The following is a 19,381-nucleotide window of genomic DNA, read 5'->3' as shown; positions in this document are numbered from 1 at the left end:
TTTTCTTTTTCATTTCTTTTTCATGTATTTATTTTTTATAAAAAAGGACCCAAAATGTTGAAATTTTAAAGGAAAAAAAATAATGAAACTCACCGGCCATGCCCGACACTCGGAATAAAACCGCCTAGCCCCTCCCCCTCCAAACACGGGACACGGGGGGTGGGGCGTGCAAGAGAAGGGGGACTCAGACCCCCTGCCGCCACTTAAGACTCTGCCTCCATCTCCTCGCCTCTCTTTCCCCCCAGCCAAGCCAAGAAGAGCGCCGCACGCCAACTGGCTTCACCGCACGGCCTTGTGTTTCCCACCGCAGCAGCCACAGTGCTCCCCGCACCAGTGGCACGCGCGGAGCGGCAGGTAGCAGCACATGCAGGGCACGACGAGGGAGAGAGCCACCAGCGCCATCCAGCGGACGCAGAAGTGCGGGTGTCCCGGGTCGCAGGAGCAAGGGTCCGAGTACTCGCCCTCCGAGTCCGACATGCAGTGGTAGAGCATGCTCTCGGCACACCACATGCAGGTGAGCTGGTAGACGCAGCGCCCGATGGGGTCCGGCGCGTCCTGGCACTGGCCCCGCCCGTTTTCCTCATGGTTAAAGACGTCCCGGCAATAGACGCAGCGGGAGGGCACAGCGTCTTCCTCCGAGCCCGCCCCGCCACTGGCCCCCGGCTCCTTGGCGTGCTTCTGCTTGGGGGGTGAAGGGGCGGCGTGGATCCGGCAGGACGGGGAACCCTTGGGGTCTCTGAGGCGGCCCTCGCCGCCTCCCCCCGCTGCCGGGAAGCGGCACTCCTTGCTGCCCTTCTCGAAGTGCACGCACATGCCGACCTTGTCGGCGTCGGCTTCCCGCTTCTGCACCGCCGCCCGCCTGTAGTCCTCATAGCCCTTGCTCACCCACAGGTCCTTGCACGGGTTGATGCTCTCCAGCTCCTCCTCGTCATGCAGGGTCACGTGCTGCAGGGGCTGGGTCTGCACCTGGGCAGGGGGAGACAGAGGACAGAGGTATAGCCTGCACCATCCTCCCGCCTCACCCTCGTTAACCTGTGGGACTTGCCACAGCAGGACATCACTGAGGCCGGGAACCAAAGGATCAACCTTGGAGCCAGCAGTACAGGGCTCTTGGAAACAGAACCCAGGAGTCCTGGCTCCCAGCCTCCCTGACCTGCTCTAGCCACCAGACCCCACTGCTGGGAACAGAACTGAGGAGGCCACATGTTGTAGCCCAAAGATCCCACTCCCATAATCTGAGAGCTGGCAGAGGGAAAGGAACCATGTCCTCAGGCCTGGGCAGGAGCCCTCTGCTGCAGCCCCAGTCCACCAAGCCAAGGGCATTGCCAACAGCCCAGCTGCCCATCACATCCCCTCCCTGTGCCCTGGAACTTGGGGGCCCCTATCCGTACAGAACAGATCCCTGCACCATGCAGAGGATGCAGACCAAATCTCAAAGCCTAGAGAAGCAGATCGAGATCAGGGCCCCATTGTGCTGGGTGCTGTCCAGACCCCAACAGAGATCAGGGCCCCGTTGGGCCAGGCGCTGTCCAGACCCCGACCGAGATCAGGGCCCCGTCGTGCCAGGCTCAGCGGACACACAGAGGGAGAGACTACCTCTACCCTGAAGAACTCCCAGTTTTAATAGACAAAGGGTTGGAGAGAGAAAGGATCATTACTCCCATGTCACCCATGGGGAAACTGAGGCATGGAGCGATGACACAGCCCATCTCACATAGGTGATTCTGTGGCAGAGCCCCAGCTCAGTGTGCTAACCCCAAGCCCATCCTCCCTGTGCACAACAAAGACCCCCAGATACCAGAGAAAACAAGAGAGTTTATTAACCCCTGCTTAACTCAGACACTCTACAAACAGGTGGGAAATGTGCTCTCTGTTAAAGATCACTTCCCCCTCGCCCTCCCGCAGATTCTATGCAGGGCTGGGAAAGCTCACAACATATGTTCTCAAGGTCTCCAAAAAGCCACCAGCAAGACTAGGGGGTGGAGCTGACGTGCCTGGGATTTCCAAAGGTACAAACCCAGTTCCGTCCCACCCCGCCCCCAGGCAGGCCAGCTTTAAGTTGAGAAGGCACCACCAGCCCATGGAAGAGTTTCTCTCTCCCATCTCTTTCCTCGGGATACACAGCACCCTTCCCCATCGCGCCCAGGGTCACGGACCCCTGCCCCTCCCCGCCCAGACCCACCTGTCCTCCCTGGCTGGTTGGCGTGGACCCCTGGGCCGTGCTGAAGGCAAACTCCTCCGAGGCAGGCGAGCGGATGTAGCAGCTGGAGGAGGACTCGCTGGTCACAATGGTGATGTGTTTGGGGAGCATTTCCTTCCGGCTGTTCGAGGAGGATTCGCTGTCCGTGTGCATCTGGGGACAAAGGCGGTGGCTGTCATTGAGAAAGAAGCACCCCCGAGTGCTGCACAGGGGTCAGCACTGACTCTGCGGGGCGAGAGCACCCCCTATTGAGCCTCCGCCCTGCTCCCTGCAGCTCAGTGCCCCCAGCACCACATTAGGGCCTTTGGGGTCAGCACTGACAGAGGGGAGAGCGCCCCCACCCTGCTGCCTACAGCACCCAGTTGTTCCTCAGAGGTCTCCTTTCTAAACACTGTCCATGCCACATCTGCCGGCATGCGCAGCCTGCCATGATCCCAGTATAAGGAGACTGCTGGTCAAGCTGAGAAGGGGTCTGTTTTCCTAGCACTAGTCCAGACCTTTATCAGCCAAATCTCCCTCTTGGACCGGTTGTCCCCTGGCTTGGGTCCCTATGCCCCCTGCCCTCTCTGGGACCCCCCCTTCCCCTCCTTGTGGGAATAGGGACAATGGAAATCCACAACATCTGCTCCCAGCTGGTACTCACGCCCCACCCTGGGCAGGGGGAAACCATGGAATCAGACGGGAAGTGTCCCAGAGCGCAATGGCATCATGAAGGACTTTCACAGATTTTAAGGCCTGTCTCACTTATTTCAATTGTGGGCTCCGTGCTAATCTGTACAGCACCTAACGAATAGGTTGCTTTTCTGGCTGGCCTGAAATCCCTATCCGAATCTTATTCTCTAGATTATTAATCATGTTTATTACAGGATAGTCATGAAAGACTAAAGTGTCTGTTAAGTCAGTGTGAAGTGATGAAAACAGCCTCAAGCCTGGCTGGGAGCTCTTTTTGTTCAGAAGATCACCAGGTCCAACCATCCGTGGGACACGGGGTCTGTTACCATCTACTTTTGAAGTTGACAGCGAGGGCTTTCCACTGCTAGAACTAATGTGAAGTTTTCAAGGCCAGAAGTTTATCCAGATCATCTAGTTTGACCTGCTGGATAGCACGACCCAGAGAACGGCCCCAAAATAATTCCTGGAGCAGATCTTTTAGAAAAACATCCCATCTGGATTTAAAACTGGTCAGTGATGGAGAATCCACCATGACCCTTGGGAAATTGTTCCAGCGATTAATTCCTCTCATCCTTATAAATGTACACCTTATTTCCAGTCTGAATCTGTCTAACTGCAGCTTCCAACCACTGGGCTGTGTTCGACCTTCCTAAGCTAGACTGACGAGCCGATGATTAAATATCTGTTCCCATGCAGGTACTTATAGACTTCACCTTCTCTTTGCTAAATTAAGCAGATTGAACTCCTCGAGTCTATCAATATCAGGTGGGTTTTCTAATCCTTTGATCTCACTCCTGGCTCTTCTCTGATCTCTCTCCCATTTATCAACATCCTTCTTGTGTTGCGGGCACCAAAACTGGAGGCAGGATCCCAACAGTGGTTGCACCAGTGCCAAATACAGAGGGAAAAGAACCTCTCTGCTCCTATCGGAGATTCCTGTTGATGCATCTCAGTATGGCGTTCGCTTTTTTGGCTGCAGCGTCACACCAGAAGCTCGTGTTCAGCTGATTATAATAAGGGATCATTAGATCATCTAGTCTGACCTGCACTGCGCCCAGTTACCCCCTGGAATGGGCCTGGCTTTCACTTCCAGCTGTTGGTTCTGCCTCTCTCCGCCAGACCAAGGAGCCCTTCAGCATCCAGGAGGTTCTCCCCCAGAAGGTACTTCTGCCCACTGCTCAACTTACCAACCCTGCATCATCCGTCCTGTCGGCGTCATCCTGAGACGAGGAAGAAGAGGAGGAGGAGGAGGAGAGAGAACCTGGGAAGAGAAAACAGAGGAAGGTACATGAAAGTCAGTCCCCCCAGGAAGGACATGGACCCAGTAAGGCGTCCGATTCCGGTTACTGGGGGCAGAGCTGGAAAAAAGCATTCAGTGCTGAGAATGCAAAGGACCCATGTTGGGGTCTGTCCAGGTGGGACCCCGGGGCTGGGATCCCAGGGGGGAAGGGCATAAGGGCACCCCCATTGCCTCAAGCAGGCCCAGTGCCTGATGCTCCATCTCCCCCACCCCACGGGGACCTGAGGGCACCAGAGCTTTGCATCTGGAGCGACGCCTCAAAAGAAAAGGAGATGTCTGGGGCCGAGCCCCAGATCCGTCTGAGTGGGGGTGACACACAAACATATACGGGCGCTCTCTGTCTCCCTCCAGTGGCTGCGGCACGTATAGCGGTTTCTGAATCGTAGTGCTAAGGTAGGCTGGGGATCATTCGCTCAGGCAGCTGTCCCTTGGGCTTTTAGCTGCAGGGTTCCTGGGTTTGATCCCCACGGGGGGCGGGGGTGCCAGGCGCTTTCCAGACAGAGCAGAAGGGATGGTTCCATCCCGGGGCAGGTAGGCGGGAGGGGGGAAATGCAAAGTGGATCTTCTCCGTGGATCAGTTTGCTTCAGATGGCATAGCAGCAGCGGGCCAGTGCAGGGTAGTTTCCCTTTAAATAGCCGGGAAGCCCTGTAGCAGCGCTCACTGTGTTCCAGGCTGCAGAAGCCAGGCGGGGTTTGGGAGCAGTGAGGGAAGGCCGTACTATGCCTAGGGGGCCGGCGGGGAGGGGATGGAGTGTGAATGGTGTGAATTCTGGCACTGCCGAGGGGCGATGTGCAGGGAGGACTGGCAGAGATGGGTGGAGTGATGCAGCACTGGGACATTTAAAATCTGATGTGCTAGCGGATGGGGGGTGGCAGGAGTGGGGTTGGACACCGGAGTGGTCAGAGGAAAAGGACACTACCGGGCCTAGCAGCATGGATCGGAGGGGGGCAGCGTGCCAGAGAGGAGAATGAAGCAGCCCCCAGCCAGGAGGGAGGATGGGGAGCAGAGACTGGACTGGGGGGGGGAGAGGTGGGAGAAGGCAGGAATCAGTTATGGGGCCAAAGGAGAGGGAGGAGTTAAGAATAACCCCCAGACCGCAGAGCGAGGGGGGATAGGGAGCCAGGCTCCGGTGCAGTGCCCAGGCCTTTAGATCACTGGGAGCTCTCTAGGGAATTGACCCGGCGGAGGGAGACCAGGGGATGGCGGAGTGGGATAGAGGGAGGTGGGGAGGGTTGGGAAGACAGTGTCCCCCTGCAGTGCTGGGACCTCCGGCTGGGAATCCAGGGACTCCCAGAGCTCCAGATTTGGCTCCCTCCCTCTCCTGGCCGCTCTGACACGGAATGCCATCCACCGAGGGGCAGCGAAAGCATTGAGATATTGGAGCCTTCCGAACAGCAACAGCCTCCCCACCCCCGCCCCCTCTGACTGGCCGCAGAGGGTTCATATCTCCATGGCACAGATGGGGGAAACCGAGGCCAAGAGAGAGATGCCTGAGGTCATGCAGGTAGAGTCGGTGGCTGAGCTGGGAACCGACCCCACATCTGCTTCCCTGTAGCCAGCTGTCCTAGCCACAGGGCCGTGCTAAGGTGAACTCAGGTCGCTTCCAGCATCAGAGTTTGCTTGGTTCTGACTAATGCCCCCGGGGGGGAGCTATCTGCACCCCCCCCAACCAACAGCCGCTAAGGGGGGAGGGGCAACAGGCAGACCCATGCCACCAACCAGTGCCCACATCTCCCATCAGTCCCTCCCCACATCCCCCCAGACCAGAAACCCCAAGGGGGAGCCAGACAGGCTCAGGACCCCAGCCAGCAAGACCCATGGGGCAGCCGGTCAGCCTCACACTCCCTGGGCCCCACGCCTTCCTGGGGGTAGCAGGCCAAGCCCTGGCTCCCTGAATCTCTGCAGTCCCGGGCGCTGGTGCCCCACCTTCGGCGAGCTCCTCCAGGGCGGCCTGCACGCTCCGCTCGAAGGCTGCGGCATCGGCGGGGCTCTGGAAGGTCAGGCCGAACTTGCTGTCACCGACTTTCCAGTGGTGGAAGATGGGGTTCACCTTGTTGTAGACAAGGTCCTTCTTCAGCACGCACTCCAGGATGGTCTGCAATGGAGAGGGGGAGATTAAGGGCGAGCAGGGTCCCCCCTACAAGCTGCCCCCCCATCCAACCCCTCCCCAGGAGTCACGCTTACGGTCTGGTCGCGCAGGCGCTCCCCGCAGATCAGGTATTGGCGCCGTCGCCCGCCCTCCTCTGGGCGCCGGACCTTGCCGATCATGACGTGGCTCAGGCCGCCCCCGCCCATGGGCACCCATCCCCCGCTCGAGTCGTCTCGGGTCATCACCACAGCTCGCACCCGAAGCATGTAACTGCGGGGGGCACAAGGAGGCTCAGTTAGAGGCTCGGCTCCCCACACGCAGTCTGTGTGTCCATGCCATCCGTCGCGTGGCCTGTCTCACGAGCACCCATCGCATGGGTACTGCATGCCATCCGTCACGTGGCCTGTCTCACGAGCACCCATCGCGTGGGTACTGCACACCATCCGTCACACGGGCACTGCATGCCATCAGTCGCGTGGCCTGTCTCACGAGCACCCATCGCATGGGTACTGCACACCATCCGTCACACGGGCACTGCATGCCATCCGTCACATAGGCACTGCATGCCATCCGTCACGTGGCCTGTCTCACGAGCACCCATCGCACGGGTACTGCACACCATCCATCGCACGGGCACTGCACACCATCCATTGCATGGCCTGTCTCACGAGCACCCATTGCACGGGTACTGCACACCATCCGTCACATGGGCACTGCATGCCATCTGTCGCGTGACCTGTCTCATGAGCACCGATCGCACGGGTACTGCACATCATCCATCGCACGGGCACTGCACGCCATCCATCGCATGGCTTGTCTCACGAGCACCCATCGCACGGGTACTGCACACCATCCATCGCATGGCCTGTCTCACGAGCACCCATTGCATGGGTACTGCACACCATCCGTCACACGGGCACTGCACGCCATCCTTCGCATGGCCTGTCTTACGAGCACCCATCGCATGGGTACTGCACACCATCCATCGCATGGCCTGTCTCACGAGCACCCATTGCATGGGTACTGTATACCATCCGTCACACGGGCACTGCATGCCATCCGTCGCGTGGCCTGTCTCACGAGCACTCATCGCACGGGTACTGCACACCATCCGTCACGTGGCCTGTCTCACGAGCACCCATCGCATGGGTACAGCACACCATCCGTCACACAGGCACTGCACGCCATCCATCGCACGGGCACTGCACACCATCCATCGCATGGCCCATCTCACAAGCACCCATCGCACGGGCGCTGCATGCCATCCATCGCACGGTCACTGCATGCCATCCATTGCACGGGCACTGCACGCCACCCATCACACGGGCACTGCATGCCATCCGTCGCATGGGCTGTCTTCTGAGCACCCATCGCATGGGCGCTGCACACCATTCATTGCATGGGCGCTTCACAGCATCCCATCACACAGCCTGTCTCACAAGCACCCATCGCACGGGCACTGCACACCATCCATCACACAGCCTGTCTCACGAGCACCCATCACATGCGCACTGCAAGCCATCTGTCATACGGGCACTGAGTTCCATCCATCGCACAGCCTGTCTCACGAGCACCCATCGCATGGGCACTGCATGCCCTCTGTTACACAGGCACTGCACATCATCCATCACATGGTGCTGCATGCCATCCATCACACAACCTGTCTCACAAACACCCATCGCACGGGCACTGCATGCCATCCGTCGCATGAGCACTGCACACCCCCATTTCTTGGGCAAGGCAGACCTTACCAAGTACGTGTCTCCCATATGCACCTATTCCACAGGCACTGCATGTACAGTCTGTTTCATAAGCACCCATCGCATGGCCTGTCTCATGTGCACGCATCACACAGGCGCTGCACGCCATCCATCACATGGGTGTGACATGCCATCCATTGCATGGGCGCTGCAGGCCCTACCAGTGCATGGGTGCTACATGCCAACCATCGCACAGGCACTGCAGGCCCTACCAATGCACAGCCTGTCTCATGTGCACCCATTGCACAAGCACTGCATGCCATCCGTCACACGGGCACTGCACACTCCCATCGCTTGGGCAGGGCAGACCTTGCCAAGTGCAATGTGTCTCCCTTGTGCACCTATTGCACAGGTACTGCATGCCTCATAGCACGATCACCGTACACCCTGCCGCATGGGCACTGCACGCTCTACCAATGTACAGCCTGTCTCATGCACCCGTTGCACGTTCACTGCATGCCCTGCTACAAGATTCTCCCACTGTGCCCCCCATCATGCCACCCCGAGTGGTGGGAGGAGGCTGATGATTTTGTAGCTGTGGGGCATTTTATGACATTATCCCACCTCGAGCAGCCTATTCACAGCCTGAGACCATTTCCCCTTCCCTTCCTCCCAGCCAATCCCCATCTCCCTGTGACACCCCTACTCCCCCATGTGCCCCCCAACTGATCCCCAACCTCTCTCTCATCTGCACCCCCAGCTGATTCTCACCCCTCTCCCCAGTCTGCACCCCCAGTCAATCCTCAACCTCCCACTCCGCCTGCCCTCCCGCAGCTGATCCCAATCCACCCCAGCTGAATTCTCCCCCCCCCACCTCCCATCTGATCCCCAATCCTCCCAGCCAGCTCCCTTTTCTGCAAGATCCTAGCCCAATGCTCCTCATTGCCCAGTGTGAATGGGCAGCTCTGTTCCGACGCCACGGGGCTCAGAGGCTGGACCCGGCGGGCACTGGGAGGGGGCCTGAACAGCGCCAGTTACTGAGAATTGTGGGGTGGTGGTGGAAGGAAGCGAAAAGCAAACGCGCGAGATGGAGAGGAAAGAGCTTAATGGAGAAATAACAACTGCGTATGTGCCCAGCAGGCACAGCATTGGGCTGGGACTCAGCAGACCGGGGGTCTACTACCAACTCTGCCACTGGCCTGCGTGTTACCCTGGGAAAGTCGCAGCCCCTCCTTGTGCCTCAGTTTCCTGACACCCTTTTTAGACTGTCAGCTCCTCAGGGCAGGGACTGCCTCTCACTTGGTGTCTGTGAAGCATCCAGCACAATGGGGCCCTGATCTCAGCTGGGGTCTGTGCAGTGCCCCGCACAACCAGGCCCAAAATCAAGGTGCTGCACAGACCCCGACAAAGATCAGGGCCCCCAGTGGCAACAGAAGAGAGTTGGGAAGGAAACAGTTTTCCTAGCCAAAGAAAATTTTCAGTAGTTCAACATTCCACCCCACCCCACCCCACCCCCACACTCGCACACACACATCCCAAATCAGGACAAAGTGAAAATCTCACTTTTTTTTGCAAACTGAAAAACTGTCAGTTTCAGTCCATTGAAATGTCGTGTTTCAATTTTGACCTTTTTCCTCTTCGTTTTTTGTCCTTTAATAGGTTTTGGTCTAATGAGCTGAAATTTCAAACTCTAGAGTCACTTTGAAGTGGAAGAAACTGAATGCTGTCGTTTGGACAATCTCAGCTCTCCTTCTTCCAAATGTTTGTCGAGTCGTCAAAACCCATCCTACTGCGTGGACAGCTTCCGTGAGTCTGCAGGTTTTGGCAGGAAAAAAATTATATTGAAAAACTGAAAAATTCCCAACCAGCTCTTGAGCAGAATCCAGGAGTCCGGGGTCCTGAAACGGAGCACCTGGCTGTGTTAAGAAGAGAACCCAGGTGTCCGAGGCCCCAGAATGGTGCACCTGGCTGTGTTAAGAACAGAAACCAAGTGTCCGGCATCCCAGAATGGTGCACCTGGCTGTGTTAAGATTCCTTATCCCCACCTGCCCAGACACCCTAGCGACGGGCTGCTTACTGTCCCTCCTGCTTTTGAGGGGGCATATTTAAACTGAATTCCATGCTGTGGGAGGGTCTGGAGCGAGAGCTCTGAAGAGCAGATCCCCCCACATATCCCCTGTGCGGTGACCCCACCCACCCACACACACGCTGTCCCCCCTTGTCCTTGAGGACACCTTCTTTCCTGGAGGATTTCAGTCTGCATGGCTCAGCCTGTCCTGGGAGACCCTGAACGCCCGTGGGATGCTGCCGATTGTGGCTGGCTTCCCGGTCTGGGTAAGGCTCAACCCAGCCAGCTGGCTGCTTTGCCGAGTAGAGGCCCAGGGTGGCATGGGTCACAGAGATGCTCCAAGACAGGGTGGCCCCGCGGGCTGCCATTCCAGCATGCGATTCTCACGAAGAGGACGGAAAGCAAAGCCTGATCCCAGTGGCTGGAAGGATTTTACGCCCATCTCTGCCACAGCCCAGGGCCCTGGCCTCGGAAAAGCTCATGTTCACTCTGAAAAGTGCTGACACCGACCAGATGACGGCCACCTCCAGTGTCAGTCCTGGAGGAATTGCTAGTTCTCTTCCTTGAATGCTGCCAAAGACTCCTAGTGCCTATTTCATCTCCCCTGTCCCCTCAGTCCTGACCTGCTACCCCAGGCCCGGGCTCCCCACCTACCCCTCAGCTCTTCCGGTGTCCCTCAATCCCAACCACAGCCCCCTGCTATCCCAGCCCCAGGATCCCCCCCTCCCCTCCAGCTCTTCCGGTGTCCCTCAATCCCAACCACAGCCCCCTGCTATCCCAGTCCTCCCCTTTCTTTGCACAATCCCCATCCTCCCACTCCCACCATGATGCCAACCAACTGGATTGGCAACTGATTAACCATTCCCTCCCACGCCTCCCACCGCAGCCAGCAGCAGCCTCAGCTGCCCAGGTGTTACACAAACATGGTGCTAATCTGACTTTAAAAGCAGATGCGTTTGGCTTCCATCTACATAAGTTAATCATTGACAGTTTACAGCTGGGCCCCCGGGGGCAGGTGGTGTTGGTTCAGGCAGGGCCCATTGCACTCCCAGCTGCACCCAGGAGGGCAGAACTTGCAGCACAGAGCAGCACCTAAAGGCCAGGCTGAAGGAGGGAAGCTGGTTAGGGGTGTGGGCACTCGGATGCGGCCCTGGGTTCGAGTCCCATCTCTGTCACAGTGTCTCCTGGGTGACCCACTTTGCCTCTCCTCTATGGCCTGGGGAGAAGGACCCTCCCTCTCATCTCAGACTGGCTGGGCAGGGGCTCTCCCCCAGGCGGTGGCCACACACAGTTGCGTCCATTGCCCTGTAGTGAAAGCAGTACAAATGCAACCTCCCACGAGGGCCATTCTCCCAGTACAGAGGAGCTGCTCCCAGTACAAGCTACATAAAAGGTCCTGGTGTAACTGGCCACTTTAACTATTTCTATTAAACCACCAAACATCACCTCCCAATCGAAACAGGAGGAGCAGGTGCAAAACCTGGGTGTGGACCAGGCCTCACGGGGTGTCTGTGCGCGCCCAGCACAACTGGGGTCTGTACCATGCTGGTCTGACAGACCAGCCGCCGCCTTCCCGACTTGCCCCCAATTTCTGCTCGGGTCCATGCAGTGCCTGGGGCAGCGGCTTCTTCCACCCACCTGATGTCAGCCAGGGCCTGTGCAGTGTTTGCACGACGGACGGCCCTCCAGTGTCGGCGGGGGCTGTGCCATACCTGACACAACGGGAGACCCCCTGACATCAGCAAGGATCCGAGCAGTGGGTACCCCTTCAGTCTCGAGTCAGGGCTCTCGGTGCTACCAGACTGGGAAAGGCAACCACTGCAGACAGGAAGGGTTAGGTCCCCATAAGCTCTGTACTGGAACTTCTGCCCACGTTCCCACACTCCCAATTTCCCTCTGCTCTCCACCTGGCGTTTTCCAAGCTCACCTCCAGCCCACAAGGGAATGTTCCTGGGAGATTTCCACCAAATCCATCCAAGGTGGATTTTCCATCTCTTGAAGTCTTCAGATGCAGACTGGCTGCATTTCTGGAGGAGATGCTGTAGCCACACACACAGCAGCCGGTCTCAACACAGCGATGACTGTGTGACATTCTCCAGCCTGTGCTATACAAGAGGTCAGACTAGATGATTGAATGATTCCCTCTAGCCCTGAATCTATGAATGAAACTCAGGCTGTGTCTGTGCGACGGAGCCTGTGCTGGGATAGCCCCCTAGTGTAGACGCAGTTAATGCCAATAGAAAGGATTTTCGGTCAGCATTGTAACACCACCATTAGCCACATGGGCAGAAGCCCTCTTTTGTTAGCATAGCGGGGTCTACATTGGGGATTTTCTGGCAGAGCTGTGTCAGCTGAGATGTGACTTTTTTTCATACTCCTGGCTGACATAGCTATGCTGGTATCAGTTTTATGCCGACTCCAGGCCCCAAGGGCTATACCTTCTGCTGTGCACAGAGTGGAAGGTCTTTGGGGCAAGGACTAGAACTAAGTGAGGAACTGATTTTTCAGTTCAGAAGCTGAACTGAAAAATTGAGAGATTGGTTCAGTTTGAGCCCTAATGGATTTTGCTTGTTTGTTTTTTCCTAGTAAAAAAGAAAAGTTCATTTTGGGGGGTCATTTTGGGTGTTTTTCACCTTTAAAAAACCAGTCACATTGCAAAACAAAATGCTGTTTCGAAAAGAGAATTCAAACCATTGTGTTCGGAAACGGCCGAACAAACCGTTTCAACCTTTTGGATTGCGCCCTCATGCCCTCCCACTCCCCTGGGATGAAACTATCTGCAGAATTTCATCCGTCTTCACTATATGCCCCCCTCCCCCCAATTGTCCAGCTGTAGCAGGGACCATCTTTTTGGTCTATGTTTGTGCAGCTCCAAGCACAATGGGGTGCTAGTCCTCAACTAGGGCTTCTTGGGACTACTGCAAATACAACAACAAACGTGGCACCTAGAATTGCAAGATCTGTCCATCACCAAGCACATAGGCTAGACGGGGTTGCTTTAGAGCTAATCTGATTTTCCCAGTTTACGCCAGTGCAAGAGGAAGTCAGGCCCAGGAAGATACTAAAAACGATACTACAATCCAAGTTGCCAAGGCTCTCCTGGTAACCTCAACTCCCCCACACACAGGCTAGAGGATGAAGTATGCTGTTTGTCATAACTTTAAATCCTCAGATACTATCCTCAACAAACCTGTAGCTAGCACAGCTCCATCCAACCATTCATGTACCTCACCCAGGTGCCTGCCACTACAATATTATTCCTCATCGTCCAGTGGTTTCTCCAGCCTCGTTTTAAAATATCCCTCCCCTCCAGGAGTCAATTCTCCGGAGGATCTTCCCATCGAACAACCGGCCTTGCGTTCAGTCAAGATTTACCCTTTCTTTAATTTTGTGGAGTTCAAAGCCAGAAGGGACAATTGGATCACCTAGACTGGCCAGGCCACAGACTGCACCCAGTTACCCTTGCATTTGGCCCAGTAAATTGAGCATCTCTTCCAGCAAGGCAGCGAGTGAATCCACCACTTCCCTTGGGAGCTTGCTTTACTCACCAGTCACCTGCACTGGTAAAAATCAGTGCCTGGTTTCTAGCTGGAATTTGTCTGGCTTTAACTTCTTGTTCTGCTCTTCTCTGTTAGATTAAAGAGCCTTTTGGTAGCCAGTATTTTCTCCCCACAAAGAGATACAGACACTTTGATCAAGCGGGCTCTCTATCATCTTTCTGATAACTACCCGGATGAGTTCCTGACGTCACTAAGGCATTTTCCCCAGCTCTCTCCAATTCTTCCACAATCTCATCCATAGACAGCTAGTTCTAACCGCTTCTCCCACCCTAAAAATCATTCCACCCATCCCAGGGGGTTAAATCTTCTTATATAGAAAGATGGTTCTCTGTTGCTCCATCTGCCAGCTACCAAAACCAGGAAGATTGAGCTCTTTTTGGCTTCCTCTGGAAATCAACCCCCAGTTCACCGTGCCAATTTTTCGCCTGTCACAGCAGAACAAGGGGACAGCGAGAGGTGACAAATGCAAAGCTGATACTTGGGAAAGGCATTGTTATATACAATGGACAGTTCACCTGTGAAACTCAATGCCACAAGATTATCCTGAAGGCCAAAGAGCCTAGCAGGATTGCAAAAAAAAAGAAAAAGTATTAGACATTTATACAGATAAAGGTTATATTACACTGATTAGACAGAAGTAATATGGGATTCTTAGATTGGAAGCTCATCGAGGGCAGAGATTATCTTTTTGTTCTGCATTGGGTCAGGACCTAGTGCAACAGGGTCCTCGTCTATGGCTGGGGGGTGCGCATGCACGACTGTAAAACAAAGGATAAATACTAAGGCAGACGACAGGCTATTACTGAACGCTCACACAATTCACACAGTGCAACAATAATGATTCTCTACATCTACGCAGATGTTTTCACCCGAGGATCTCGAAGCACGTCACAAAGTCTCATTCCCAAGACATACATAGCAGGAGTGATTTACCAAACCCATACAGTGAATCGGGGCAAAGCCAGGGACAGCACCCAGGACAGAGAATAGCATCACTGTGCCTTGCTCTAACCACTCAATCATGCTGCCATCAAAGTAAAAAATCCACTGCCTCGTGTTCTTATCCTGTGCAAGTCCTCTGCTGTCACACTGCCCCTTATTTAACTTGGCTGGTAAACTCCTTCGGCCAGGGGCCGTGTTATATTTCTCTAGAAATACAATAACAGCAATTGCACTCGGCTTCCACAGCCCAATTTCATGGGAGACTCTCAAAGCTTTGACAAAGGAGGATTCTGTAATTATCCCCATTTTACAGACAGGGAAAGGTACACCGAGGGGAAGTGATTCCCCCGAAGCCAAACACAACCCAGAGCCCTGAGTCCTACACACCCCACTCCTCTCCCAGAGCAAGATAGAATCCACAAGTCCTGACTCCCCACCCCCACTTTAACCACTCCCATCCCAGAGAAAGATTGGAACTCAGACCCCTACTCCCTTCCCAGAGGCAGGAAAAGAACCCAGGAGTCCTGACTCCCAGTCCCACCATGTTCTAACCACTAGACCCCACTACCTCTCCCAGAAGCAGGAACAGAATCCAGGAGTCCTGGTTCCCAGGCCCCCCTGCTCTAACCACTAGCCGACATTTCTAGGCACAGAACCCAGGCCTACTGACTTCCCATCCAGAACTCTAACCACTGCCCCACTCTGCCTTTAACACATTAATGGAACTGGAGGAGTAAATAATATTTCACATGATCCATCTGACACAGCCCCCCCTGCTAAAACCCAACAGCAATTACTCATTTTTCTTTATTCACCAGCTATGACTGTTTTACTTAAAATAAAATCATATCAAAATATAGGTGTATATTAAAAGAATACAGATTGCTACGTCAAGTTTAGAATGACGTTTGGGATGGCTTTGTGTCATTTCACGCTAAACCAAAGGGCCCTACAAAAACAATCAGATAAAAAACCCTGCAATTGGGCAAAGGTTACAATGATTGTTACCCAGCTAGGGTCGCAAGCAGGTTTTCAGGGGTCTCTTATCATTACTTGGGAAGGGGAGGGCTAGGCTATATAGGAGGGGGCTCTCAGAATGGAAAAGTGTGGTTCCTACTACTGGGATAAATGCTGCATGCTTTTTCTGGGTTTACTGTTTAACAAGCGGGGAGACAGGGAGTCCGGATGCCTGGGTTCTGTCCCAGTGCTGGGAAGGGAGTGGGGTCTAAGTATTTAGAGCAGTGGGGGCTGGGAGTCAGTACTCTTGAGTTCTATCCCCAGCTCTGGGAGCAGAGGAGTGGTTAGGGCAGGGGAGCTGGGGGCCAGGACTCCTGGGTACTGTCCCAACACTGGGGAAGGAATGGGGTCTAATGGTCTGGGCAAGGGAATCTGGGAGTCATGGCTCCTTGATTCTATTTGCAGGTCTGCCACTGTTAGGCATTGTCGAGAAAGTCACTTCCCCCTGCTCTGGCCCCATTTCCCCATCTGTAAAATGGAAATAGCAAGGCTGACCCACCCCTCCCACAGCAAGAGCGCTTGATGACAGAAGAGCCAGCAGGAGGTGCTGCAAGTTGTAGCCAAGCAGGCGTGCCCTTTGCCAGCCACGAATGTGCTAAGTGTGGTGAACGTCCCTTCCCTCTGAGTGGATGAGAGCACTTTTCACGCAAGGATGGATCTAGGCTCCTGGTTCCTCTGAGAAATGGATCAGATTCATTATTTCCATTTTACAGTTGGAAGAACTGAGGCACAGAGCAGGGGAACTGGCTCACTAAACGATACGCAGCATAGTCATGGCAGAGCTGGGAATGAAACCCAGGAGTCCTGATTCTCAGCCCCACCCCGTTCTACCCACCAGAGCCCACTCCTCTGTGAAAAAGTTATATTTTGCAGCTATTGATATTTTGCCTCATTACACACATACACACACAGATTTACTTCTCAATTTTGCTCTGAAATAAATGGCCAACTTTTGCAACAAAAAAACAAGAATGAAAACTTTCCTGCTTAAATAAAATCAACAGATCACCAGTATGTAATGAAAGAAGCTCTCTCCACCAATCAGAAGACAGTGCAATGCATTTCCAGTAATTCAGAATATGAATGAAGACCCTTTTAAGACAATCCCCTTAATAAAGTCAAAAATCAGAAGAGAACACCAGATTGCCCTCCTAAAAATAAAATAATAAAATAATTAAGAGTGTTTTAAGCATATACATGACATCACAATGCGTTGCCATGGGAAACGACATTATGTATTACAAGATCAAAGATGCTGAAGCAAAGTGGATCTACAGATACCTGGTTTTTAGGAGGTTGGGGGGAGGAAAATAAGGGAGAAATGGGGGGCTTCAGACACGAAAATGACAACGCTGTTCAAAGACATAAGACATCCCTACAAACACTCCAAGTCAGCCATTCCCCATTTTCCAGTCCACACAAATAAGCATTTTTCTCCAAGCCCCACCATCATAACACTTCAAAAAAAATAATAATTAAAAAAATATCAGATCTGGGGTTTTTCACTGCAGGGTTTTTATTTATTTAACACGGGGAGGAAAATTTTAAAATAATAAATAAATAAACCCAAACCCTTCTGCTCACACAACCATGAATTAAATATACATATTACCCACTATGACTAAAAATCAAACAGACCTTTTGCCAGGGCTTAAAATGCATGTCTCATTCCCCACCCCCACCACCCCAAACACAACCAAAGCCTAAAATTATAGATCTATATAATACACATTGGAAATTCGATTCTCTTACCCACACCCTGGCCTCCCTATTTGCAGGAACTACATTTAAAAAAAAATCCCACATCCTTCCGAACAAATAAATGAAATATTCCTAGATCACAATATTTTAAAATTCACATCACAGCATCTTCTAAGCACTCTTTTCCTGCAACACACACACACAAATCAAAATCCAACCCAAACAGACATACAATGGATACAGATCATGCCCAGATACATACTGTCCAGTTTCGAACCTTCTTGCAGAAGCTGTCTGCTGGTGCATATATTTATGGAATCAAAACAGTAGGATTTATTTTGTAGAAAGAAACACCCCAGATGTGATCTGTAACCCCCCTACCCCCAAGCACCACTGGCTTCCCCTCTGCCAATGCTGTAGGCACTGGACAACATGCATGCGAAAAGGTATGTTGAAAATGCTTATCTATGGCCCAACTGCTTGATCCTTTCAGACCATCTCAATGGAAACCATGGGATTTTTGTGAATGGAGGGTCACATGACCCAAGCTAGGCTCTTTGTCCCTCTTCCTTCAATAAACAACAGGTGAACAAGAAAAAAAAAGAATCCATAGGGGGGAAAATATAGTCACAGGATGTGTCAGTTTCACTCCACATCTCAGTTTTAAACAGCCATCAATTCCCACTGTGTGGCAGTGCCAGATTTAAAGGACCCCCTCCCCCTCCCCACATCCCCCTCCCCAACCAAAAAACTGTCATGCCAAGAAGGGAAGGAAATTAAACCCACCATGATGGATCCTCTAGGTGAACCCTGTCTTTTTTTTTTTATGAATGAATCCAGATGCAAATAAGATTGATTCACAAACAAATACCCTTCACACTCCCCTCCTTTTAGGGAGGGGGGACAGTTAATTTCATTCATAAAAAAATCATAATAAAAAGGTTTGGGCTTTAAAAAATGATTAAAAATAAAAGAGGATGGAGAGAAGAAATTAAATTAAAAGCAGCAGCAGCAGCTGGGAAGAAGGAGAATGGAGAAATGAAAGCATGCAGGATGTTTTTAGAGATGTCATTTTATTTTGCCTCCTTAAATGAAAATTATTAATTTTTTTAGGCAGCAAAACAAAATTTTAAAATCTCAATTGTTTTGCCAAAAAAAGGGGGGGGGCATAAATTGGGTTAAAATATCCCCTCTCCCTCTTGCTTTTATGGGGATATTTTTAATGGGGGGTGGGCAGATGGTAAATGAAGACCGACTCACTCTAGTTCCATGGCTGGTGCAGCTGCTCTGTGTGTGTGGCTTGTGTGTGTTTTATATGTTGGCAGGATTTTCAATTTTTTAAAAATTTCTTTTCTTTTTCGTGGTTGATCATTATAAGGAGAATGAAGATCCAGCAGCCATTTTTCAGCAAGTAACATTTCTAATCCCTCCTCCCCCTTTTTTCTACCCCCCCCTCCATTCCCAACCCACCCTCCCTCCCCCCCACTGCACCTGCCTTAGTTAATACTGACCACAGCTGGGGGCCTGGACTGATTTCTTACACCGGGAGTGGAGAACCAGGAGCTGGGGAGAGAAGAGAGAATCCAAAGCTGAGCTGGGAAAAGGGGAAAGGAACAGAGAAAAGTGGATTCCACTTGGTCCTAATGCCCCTATAGGATTAGGGGAGGAGAAATCAAAGCACCTGAACATTAATCATCAGTCGATGGTTATGGAGGTAAGAGGACGTGGGTCGGAACCGGGATCAGAAGAGCCTCAGGCAGATTGCCAAGCAAACCCAGATCCAGTGCTGAATTTCTCACCTTGGCTCTATAATGGGCCAGAACCAGAATCCCAGGTTTGAAATCAAGGGAGGACCAGCACGCAAACCAAGATCCGATCCCAGTCTCATCTCGTGTCCCACTGAGCCCAAGCAGAATCCGAGATCAGAACTCTGGGGAGGATCCGCACGCAAACCCAGAGCCAATCCGAATTCTAATGTCCCAAGAGCATGTTGGACAAACACCTCTCAGGGATGGTCTAGGGTTTACAAGGTCCTGCCTCAGCATAGGAGGCTGGACTTGATGACTTCTCAAGGTCCCTTCCAGCCTCACACTTCTATGATTTTATATCCTGTCCCAACAAGCCAAAGCAG

General features: G+C 53.1%; 1 protein-coding gene across 1 annotated transcript; it reads right to left on the bottom strand.

Moving 5' to 3' along the window:
* Positions 1-55: 55 nt before the first annotated feature.
* Positions 56-18,849, bottom strand: SPRED3 (sprouty related EVH1 domain containing 3). Its single transcript, XM_030544699.1, has 6 exons — positions 18,762-18,849; positions 6,358-6,532; positions 6,100-6,268; positions 4,060-4,133; positions 2,183-2,353; positions 56-966 (listed from the first exon to the last, which is right to left on the bottom strand). Exons 2-6 carry the CDS (start codon positions 6,526-6,528, stop codon positions 280-282), a joined length of 1,272 nt encoding a protein of 423 aa, XP_030400559.1. The 5' UTR covers positions 6,529-6,532; positions 18,762-18,849; the 3' UTR covers positions 56-279.
* Positions 18,850-19,381: the final 532 nt, after the last annotated feature.

Source organism: Gopherus evgoodei, unplaced genomic scaffold (assembly GCF_007399415.2).
Source record: "Gopherus evgoodei ecotype Sinaloan lineage unplaced genomic scaffold, rGopEvg1_v1.p scaffold_34_arrow_ctg1, whole genome shotgun sequence".
Taxonomy (NCBI): domain Eukaryota; kingdom Metazoa; phylum Chordata; order Testudines; family Testudinidae; genus Gopherus; species Gopherus evgoodei.
This window is presented reverse-complemented; position numbering and strand designations above follow the sequence as displayed.